This window comes from Raphanus sativus, chromosome 4 (assembly GCF_000801105.2).
Source record: "Raphanus sativus cultivar WK10039 chromosome 4, ASM80110v3, whole genome shotgun sequence".
NCBI classification, from domain to species: domain Eukaryota; kingdom Viridiplantae; phylum Streptophyta; class Magnoliopsida; order Brassicales; family Brassicaceae; genus Raphanus; species Raphanus sativus.
Genome location: NC_079514.1, coordinates 52191592 through 52202202, shown reverse-complemented (window position 1 = coordinate 52202202; position 10611 = coordinate 52191592). Strand labels below are relative to the sequence as shown.

Genomic DNA, 10611 nt, shown 5'->3' with positions numbered 1-10611 from the left:
TAACATTTGATCCGTGAAAACCGGAAATTAGTATAAATAAATCAAAGTAGTGACTCGGTAGCGGACAACAAGATCCGGCGTCATTTAATTTAAAATGAATTTAAACATTATTAAAACCCACTTTAACAAGTTTTGATAAACACAGAGAAATCAGAAAAAAAGAAAGAAGAGAGAAACGATAATCATTTGGTCAACCCAACCACCACCGAAGACGAGAGCTCCGGGTGTCTATTTTGATCATGGACAAGGTTAAGCTACCAGTTCACAAGCATTCTTTGTTACCTTTCACTCGCTTTTCTCTTGGCCTATGTGAAGGCTGCCGATCTCGTGGTTACATCTACGAAGGATACCGTTGCAACGAGTCAAGGTGTGATACTCTGTTTCACAAAGAACACTACAAGAAAGAGGTCTCCATACCGACACTCATGTTTGTCGGGACATAATCGGAAGACGTCATCTCCGACGCTTTTCCGAGAACCTCCAAAACGTCGGAGTTTGAGCCTCGGAAATGATACGTCCTCGGCAACTTGTCGGTAGTCACCGAGAATATGAGTTTCTCGGAAAGTTCGTCGATAATCGTCATCGTGTGTTAGCGATGAAGTTCCGACAAATTTTTAAAAAATTATTAAAAAAAAATAATGCAAATAACGAAAAATTAAAATGAAAAAGAAATTATTTATTAAAATCATTAAATATTTTATTACACAAAAGTAAACAAATATAACAAATAATCAAATATACATATACATAGGGTCCGCTTTCTCTCTCTGTGAAGGATCTACGGTGGTGATGGCGGTGGTGGTAAAAATTGGCGGTGGTGGTGTCCGTTGAAGCAAGGACGGCGTTCAGTGGCAAAGATGGTGGTGTAAGCATCATCGGTGGTGATGTATAATCTTCGGTTGTCTTCTCCAAAAAAATCAGATCTAGAAAATGATCTAAATAAAGAGGTGATATGAGGAAAAGGAATCAAGAAGATGAGCAGAAGAACAGAAGACGGCGAATGGATGTAAAGGAAAACGGAGATCCCTGAAGTTAATGAAACTATCAGATTCAAAAGGAGAGGACTAATGACTGACGAGGAAAAAGAAAAAGAAATTAAGGAAAGATCGAAGTATTAAGGAAAGATTTGAAGAAGCTAAGGAAGAAGATTGCAAGAGAAGAGTAAAAAGGAAAAAAGGAGAAAATAAAATAAGTTAAAGGAAGCAGATCGATCAATGAATATATTGATATAAAACACTTTTATGACATATTTTTTATAAAACTAATAAACTTTTATAAAAATTAACGGGAGTTTGTCAGAAAAAAGTGACGAGTATCCAACAAATTTTGACGGCAACTGTTAAGATACCTTACCGAGAAAGCTCCGATAAGTTTTGCCTATTTTTCTGACATTTAACCGAGAAAAATTATCATTGACGGTATAATTATTTTTCCGAGAAATTTCCTATAAAATATTCCGAGAAACTTTCAACAACAGATTTTCATCGGGACTTTCCGAGCAGATTCCGGCGATTTCTTTATATTCTCGGGAAATTCTCGAAAATCTGTCAAAACTTTTCTGACAAAACAGATTCTCGGAAAAATTCATCGGAGTTGACACATGTTTCTTGTAGTGGAATGCGCTGAGTCACTTCCAGAGATCAACCACCCTTCTCATCCCGACCATCCTCTCAAGCTTGCCCCTGTCTCAAACTACAACCCATCTTTCTGTGGTTTGTGTCGAGCCTTGTTCATGGTTGGCTATTTCTGTTCAATTTGTGATTTCAAGTTGGACTTAGGTTGTGCGAAGGGACCAGGCGTCCCACTTCTTGTTCCTGAAGTGTCCAACGTGCACGAGCATCCGCTTAAACTCTTAGTCAAAGCTCAGTACAATGGAGATATTAGGTCTGCTTGCAAATTGTGCGGGATAACGCTTTTCGGCACGACGCATTATTATACATGTTGTCAGTGCGAATTGCTTTTCCATACTGATTGTGTCGAGTTTGTTACAGAAGCATATCACAGTTCCCACCCTAGACACCCTCTCAAGTTCCTAACGTGTGAATCACTCGATTATGCTGACAAGGAATGTCTTTTATGTGGGATGGAGTTTCACGAGAGAGTTCACCACTGTGATGTTTGTAACGTTAGCATATGCAGCCAGTGTGTCAGAACCCCGCCACCACTTGTTGTTGAGAGCCCCAAGACCCATGAACATGGACTTCATCTTGTTCCAAGACGCATGGATTTCACATGCAATGCTTGCGGGACCCAGGGCGCCCGAAGCCCGTATTTCTGTCTTCAATGTAATTTCATGATTCATAGAGAGTGCATTGACTTACCCCGACTAATAAACATCAACCGTCATGATCATCGCATATCTTACACTCGTCGCCTTGGACATGGAAACTTGAAATGTGGAGTTTGTCGGAAAAAGGTGGATGGGTTCTATGGCGGTTATTCTTGCTCAAAATGTTCTAACTATTATGTCGTTCATGCAAGGTGCGCAACGAGGAAAGATGTGTGGGACATGGTCGAACTAGAAGGGACACCTGAAGAGGAAGAGATCCCTCCATTTGAAGTGATTGATGATAACACGATTAAACATTTCAGCCATCATCACAACTTAAGCATCTCCAAAGACGGTCAAACCCTGCATGAAAGCACACTTTGTCAAGCCTGTGTCCTCCAGATTTCTTCTGAAACATTCTACGGTTGTAACCAATGTGATTTCACTCTTCACCAAAAGTGTGCTAACCTTCCTCGTAAGAAACGTCATGCGTGCCACAACCAACCTTTCAAACTTCAAACGAAGTTTCTCGACAGTGCTTCGAAATGTGTGCTATGTAACAAGATGTTCACCGGCTTCAGGTACGAATCTGATAGTGATATGATTCTCGACGTACGATGCGCTTCAATGTCAGAGCCATTTGTGCATAAAAGCCATCAACATCCATTATACTATTGCATAACGGATAAGTTTAAGCGTTGTAGTCACTGTGGGAATCTAGAAAAATCGATTTTTAGCTGCGATGATGAGAGTTGCGACTTTAACTTGGACTATAAGTGCGCTGGTTTGCCGCAAAAGGTCATGAAGCATAGGTACGACGATCATCCTCTCATCTTATCTTGTGGTGAAAGCAATGTGGATGGAGAATATTGGTGTGAAGCATGTGAAACAAAAGTGAACCCAAGGAAATGGTTTTATACATGCAATAATTGTGGGATCACACTGCATATTTCATGCATTGTAGGAGACTTCTCATATACTTTGGCTGGTTCAGAATTAAGTTGGGGTGAAAAAGTTGTTCCAAACACCTCTATTTGCAGAGTTTTGTGCTCTGCGTGTAACGTACGATGCAAGCTCCCTTCCATTCTACAGGTTTACAAGACCGGAGTTTTTTTCTATATGTGTTCCTCAAGATGTCGTTACAGCCGCAAAATTTGAGATTGATAAAGCCAGAAGTTATTTGACTGAATGAAAACTTTGTATCATTTTTTTAATGAATGTTGATGAGTTTGTATAGATTAAACTAGGTGTTTTCCTGCACCATGTGCAGTAAAATTGTTTTCAAAATTTAAGTTATATTTAAAATAAGGTTTATTAAATATTATAGATTTTATTATTTTTACTGATATTTAAATATAGATTTTATTTATTTAAATATTAAATTAAAATAAAATGATTTTTTATTTAAAAATATATTGTATAATTATCAAAAATTTGAACTAACAATATTTATAGAATACTATAATAAAATTGAAGTTAGATTTAGTAATTATATCATTATAATACTAAAAATTATATTATGAAAAATGAGATGTGGAATATGAGAAAAACGAAATAATCCATGAGAGGACATGAGTTAATTTTATTTATTAAAAGATGTAGCAATTTTTTAAAGATTTAGTAATAAAAATTGTATAATTATAGAAAATAAAATAAAATATAATTTCGAAATTTTAATGTTATATATGAATATATTTATTTTAGAGATGATTTATGCGATATTACCATATTTAAAAAAGTTTACCAAAAATAAATATCAATATTAAATGTAAGGTATGAGTTATTACCATATTCTAAAAAGTTTATCAAAAATATAAATTAACATTAAATGAAATAATCCATGTCATATTTTTCGGAAGCCATGTCATCAATTTTAGTAGCCATGTCATTTTTTTTTGTGAAACTGATTGTAAAGAGGACATGTGGCAATACAAATTGTATAATTATAGAAAATAAAATATAATATAATTTCGAAATTTTAATGTTATATATGAATGTATTTATTTTAGAGATGATGTATGCGATATTACCATATTTAAAGAAGTTTACCAAAAATAAATATCAATATTAAATGTAAGGTATGAGTTATTAACATATTCTAAAAATTTTACCAAAAATATAAATCACATTAAATGAAATAATCCATGTCATATTTTTCGGAAGCCATGTCATCAATTGTAGTAGCCATGTCATATTTTTTTGTGAAACTGATTGTAGAGATGACATGTGGCAAAATCACTTCTCAAATATATTTATTTTAGAGATGATTTATGCGATATTACCATATTTAAAGAAGTTTACCAAAAATAAATATCAATATTAAATGTAAGGTATGAGTTATTACCATATTCTAAAAAGTTTATCAAAAATATAAATTAACATTAAATAAAATAATCCATGTCATATTTTTCGGAAGCCATGTCATCAATTTTAGTAACCATGTCATATTTTTTTTGTGAAACTGATTGTAAAGAGGACATGTGGCAATACAAATTGTATAATTATAGAAAATAAAATATAATATAATTTCGAAATTTAATGTTATATATAAATATATTTATTTTAGAGATGATGTATGCGATATTACCATATTTAAAGAAGTTTACCAAAAATAAATATCAATATTAAATGTAAGGTATGAAGTTATTATCATATTCTAAAAAGTTTACCAAAAATATAAATCACATTAAATGAAATAATCCATGTCATATTTTTTCGGAAGCCATGTCATCAATTGTAGTAGCCATGTCATATTTTTTTTTGTGAAACTGATTGTAGAGATGACATGTGGCAAAATCACTTCTCAAATATAGTCTAGGGGATATTTTGTATAACTTCAAATTATATATCGCCGAAACACTAGTAGTCTTACACTGGGCCACAGTCTCATTTAGGTATTGAATGGAAGGCTGTTCAAAGACGGATGGAACACCCAAGTGGAGCGCACGCATATAGATTCCCCATTCATGATTATTTACAATTATCAAAAGATTCTTTTTATTTATGTAGGATCCGCTTGAGGTTAAGATTTGCAAAGAGACACCCTAAACTGTCAACTAGAGTAGTTATACTGCAATGTTGAAGTGTTTTAGTGGTTTTTTGTTTTCTATTATTTAGTTTGCTTTTTAAATAATATATGTTGATTTAAATTTTAAAAATGTTTGAGTTGTCCAAAAGTTATACAAAAAATATAATTCTATCTAAAATCAAAATTATAAGTATTCCAAATAAGTCAAATACGAATCGATACCCGACCGTTCACTCTTGTTCAAATTAACTATATCTATCTTATTAAAGTAGAAGTACTTTAAGCTTTTGTTTGGAAACATAGATAGTAGTAAAAAAATATAATGTTGTTTGGATAAATGGATAGTAGTATATTAAGAAAAATAATAATGGGCTTAATTTGAATCATAGATTATTATGGCCCAAAATATAATTAACATTATTTTTAGGTTTTGTATGATTGTTATTAATTTGTTAAAGAAAATTATAAAATTATTTATAGTTTCTTTTGAAGGGATTTTTGAATAAATAAAGAACAAAATGTAATTATTTATATAAATATATATTTTGTATGATATTTTCTGTTTTCGTATATTTTAAACACTTTTCACAAAATTTCTTGATATATAATTTTAAAAATACAGTATAACTATATAAGTGATTCGCCTCATGAATTATTATGTGTATTTAAGAGTGAAAGACTATTATTATGTAAAAGAATTATTAAATTACAAAAGTATAAATATTTATAAAATTCTTACTACCGTGTTTACGGGTCACAAATGCCTTTATAACACGATACATAGCCAAAATACGTAGTTTAAACAATAAACAAAATTAGTAAAACTGAAATCATTAAATGTTAGTTTTCTAAGTTCGTAAAATACTGTAAATTCATCATAATTATTTATCAAAAAGGTATATACATATTTATTCCTAAAATTTTGGAATAATTTGCGTGGGGATCTTCTCATTTAAACCAAAGTCCAACACTTGATCTCCACGAAAATAGAATAGAGATTAATAGCAATTCGGTTACCATTAATTATTCATAAATATTTTCACATAAATTTAAATCTAGCAATTTTTAACTAATTTATATATTTGTTCATAAATTTTAGAAAGATTTAACGTGGGTATCTCCTCATTTAAATCAAGATCTCAAACTTGATCGCCACGAGTTAGAATAAAGGTTAATAACTACTAAATTGTCATATCTTTATTGTTCATAATTATTCCTAAATATTCTCACATATATTATTGTTTAAATCGTACGAAATCTTAGCATTTAATCTTAATAAAATCATTTTCGTTGAACACTTCAAAATTGTTGCTTCTGATGGTACAATTACGAAATACAAAGTTTAAATAATAAACAATAAGCAATACAATTTCGTTCAACCAATTTAAAGTTCTGAAATGTTTATATATATCATAAAAACAAAAATCAGCCCAATATCCATGTGGATGCGCGAATCAGCCTCTAATATTATTTACCACAATAAACTAAAGTAGTAAAGATTGTACCCATTAACCTTTTGTTTTTCAAGATTTTATATATATCATAAAATAAAGACCCGTCCAGTTGGGCGGGTTAAGATTTAGTATATTATTATTGGACATCATACTTTATTTTCTTAATAATATCTTATTTTTTATTAAAAATATATATTGTTAAAGCAGAATACCTTATATGATTCTGCCATTAATTTTTGAGTTATTTACAATAGCGTGTTACTCTTTAGAGTGAACTATTGATAATTAAAATATAAAATCGTCCACCAAAGAAAAATATGTTTACGGAATATTCCAAAAAGTTACCAAACTTATTCGAACCATTAATAAATGAATCACGATACACAATTGATACAGCTTAATTGTTGTCCTTTACTACACGTATCATATCCTCTTTACATATAATAAATTATTTTCTCTTTACTTAGGTATATTTAAGGTTAATGAATCAAAAACGTGAATAAATTAAAACTATGAGATTCCAATTCTATTTTTTAGAGATTAAATAATGGAATTATATTTATGAATATAAACTTTTTTTGTGACCCTAAAATTGTCACGGTTTACAAAATTAAAGGAAAGTACCATATACAAATAATACATTTATGATGTGTTATATATAGATCTTTTTGAAAAGGACAAAAATATTCATGAATAGTATATGATCAATACTTTTTATGGGTCAAAAATTTCAAATTGATAATATTATAAAAGGTAAAATAAAATAAATTATACTAGAAATAAGTTGTATCTGATATATTTTAATCTCCTAAGTAAATGCGCTTACGAAACTATAATTATACATAAATCACAATCAATAAAATCTAATTATTTTAAACTTAATATTAAAAAAACTAAAATAAAGTTGACTTTTCTAAATCAATAGACGATTAACGAATATACAGCTCTACAATTACTGTCTTTCGGGTTATTTTATCGAACGTACAAAATGTTTTATCATGTAGGAACATATTGAACAAATATTTGTCTTTATTTCTATTATAGACTAACAAATATTAATAATTTTATCAAGGAAAGATAACTTCGCGCTTTGAAAGCGCGGATCAAAATCTAGCAATATATTAAATTGATGTGTTAGTAAATATTAAATCTCAAAAAATTATACCATTTTACCAAAAAACCATTTAGAACTGTAAAGCTAAGTATAATTATATATATGTTTAGATAAATTTTATTACATTACATTTTAATTAAAATTTATATCTTTGACATTATAAATTATATTTTAATAAATACTTTAGTTATGAGAGCATCTCCAACAAAAAGTTTCATTTTAAGGGATATTGACCCTTAAAATGAGGATTTGAAGGTGGATTACTCCAACAAAGATCCTCAAATTTATAAGTATAAATATATAATAATATTGTAATGTCACTATTTTTAGTTCTATTTTAATAGTTACATATAACAAAAAAATATTATATTTAAAAGTTAGATTAAAGAATATGTTGACCAGAAAGAAAAATATATATTTATGTTTTAATGAATTTTATTTATTGTATAATCTAAAATTTATTACAAAAGATAAATATAATTTATATTACTCGTTTACTAACTAATAAATCATTTCGTTGATAGAAAATATATATATATATTTAAAAAATCGAATAAACCTAATACTGATAATATATAAGCGAACCAAATCAATTAAATATAATTTTAATATGACAACTAATTTATATAAATTGAAATACTGAAAAATTAGAAAAACTGAATAGAAACGGATCGAAATCCGGATTGAACGAACCTATTTCCGTGGCATTCATCATCTTGAATTAGTAGGATTGTGTTTCGAAAAATATTAGACAAAACAATTCGGTGGGATTGATCGAGTTTTTTGCATCCAATTAATAAATGAGTTATTAGCTAATTTCATAGCGATTACCTCATGGGCCTAACCCAGTTTGAATCAATATTAGGCCCTTTGGCCCATTAGGGTTTTGCAGTCTCTTCAGCCGTTCCTATATAGTGCAGTTAACAACGAGGGTTGCAGATTCATCATCCTCAAGTTGGGGTTTTAAGTTCTTAGTTTTATTTCTTCACCATCGTATAGGTTTGATAGGTTATCTATTTTGTCTCGGACGTTTTTGTTGGATTTTTATCTATAGGGGTTTGAAAGATTTTCTGTAAAAAAAGGGTTGTTTTTAAAAGAAAGCCAATTTGCAGAGCAATGACGTCAAATATAAAATGGCGTGAGTTGCCTTGAAGGTTGGCAACAACAGTAAGCGATTCTCCGTGCCTATCAAGTTTTCTTTATACTGATCGTGGCCTCGAACAAGTCGCTACATTTTTTCAAAAATATGTTTTAAAGATCTTGGTCTCGTTGACTATAAAAGGGAGATCTGGGTCTTTTCCGAAAGTTTAAGATATGTTCTCTGCACTGATAGGATTTCCTCTGATTATTCGATTCAACCCAATATTCTTTTTTTTAAATAAAGATTTGGACCCAAAGTTATAAGTACCATTAACTTGATGTAAACTATAATAATTAACATGATGGATAAAGTAACTTAATTATCATTAACTTGATGTATACTGTAATCTATAATAGTCATGTCTGAATGGATTTTAACATGAGGCTACAGTGAGAAGTTATAATTTTCCGTAATAGGTTTAATCTGAAGAGGAGGCTACAGTTAGAAACTATAATTTTCCGTTATAGGTTTGATCTGAAGTATGTAGAAAATAGTAATCTTAGAAAAAAAATTTGTATCATGTTTGAATACGAGTAGTCGAGAAACCTGGGACAATAAAAGTTGCTACTGACAGACTTTTGAAGCCATTGAATACTCACTATTCCTGATCCAGTCAAGTAATGAGTAAAATTTAAAAGTATATGAATGAGGTTAGAGAATAGTAGAATACAAAAGGATTGTGTAGTCTTATTTTATTGTGTATAGTTAGACTACTAAGTTAGACACAAAGACAATGGGCTCTGTGTTGCCGCTATTACAATCTACAAAGCAAGGCATCAAATATTGATTGGGCATCGGTCTCAGCTTTGTAGATCTTATTGGTAACCAAAGAATCAATTTTCATTTCAATATTCAGCGTGCATGTGAGAGTAAAGAATCTGTATACGTTGATGTACCCAAAGAATTCACATCAAAAAGCAGTTCCATTGGTTTCTCCGGCCAGCGGTGGGGGAGGCAGAAAATATTATTGTTAGGGGCATATGCATAGACAAAGTACGGGGGAAAATATGAATGGGGGCATAATCTAAATTTAGCTTTAAACTACACTAATTTTTTTAACTTCTCATCCCTCACCACATCAAGAAGATTATCCGGAAGCTCCGAACTTCAAAACAAGCTCAAGCTGTCCCCTGTTCTGCTCTTGACGTATATATGCTCTCTTCAACCGCAACTAGAATGTTTTCTCCTTTCTCCCAAAGCTCAAGAATCCAATCCGCAAGAACTTCTTCGTCTTCCCCCGCACGTGGCTCAATCAACCTTCTACCACAAACTATTTCAATGCATAAACATCGGGGCTAGTAGTTGCTCTACCAGTTCTTAAAAATTTTGGTGCCATATAATCTTTCCGCTCGCTATCGTTTTCTGCCTCTTCACTACCAAACCCACAACTACTGGGCTTCATATGGGCTCTGGATTTTTCAGGGTTCTTTTAACTATGAGTTTCTGGAATTGGGCTATGCCCTGAACTAAAACATTAAGCTTGTAAACATTTTAGTTTTTTTTTTCTGCATTTTAATTTGAAAGCCTAGGATTATGGTAGAGTTAAACAGCTTAACAAATGTATAGGCGTCATCCTACATCAGTTCATGCGGGTCCACCTCTGTG

The 10611-nt window shown here is 30.9% G+C and overlaps 1 protein-coding gene and 1 non-coding gene across 2 annotated transcripts; both read left to right on the top strand.

The window, feature by feature from the left end:
* The first annotated feature begins 169 nt into the window (after positions 1-169).
* On the top strand, positions 170-3525 carry LOC108854095 (uncharacterized). The gene is made up of 2 exons (XM_057008525.1): positions 170-388; positions 1615-3525. Exons 1-2 carry the CDS (start codon positions 240-242, stop codon positions 3425-3427), a joined length of 1962 nt encoding a protein of 653 aa, XP_056864505.1. The 5' UTR covers positions 170-239; the 3' UTR covers positions 3428-3525.
* Positions 3526-8976: 5451 nt separating this feature from the next.
* On the top strand, positions 8977-9100 carry LOC130512181 (small nucleolar RNA snoR86). Its single transcript, XR_008945741.1, has one exon. It is a non-coding gene; the product is annotated as a small nucleolar RNA snoR86 (small nucleolar RNA).
* Positions 9101-10611: the final 1511 nt, after the last annotated feature.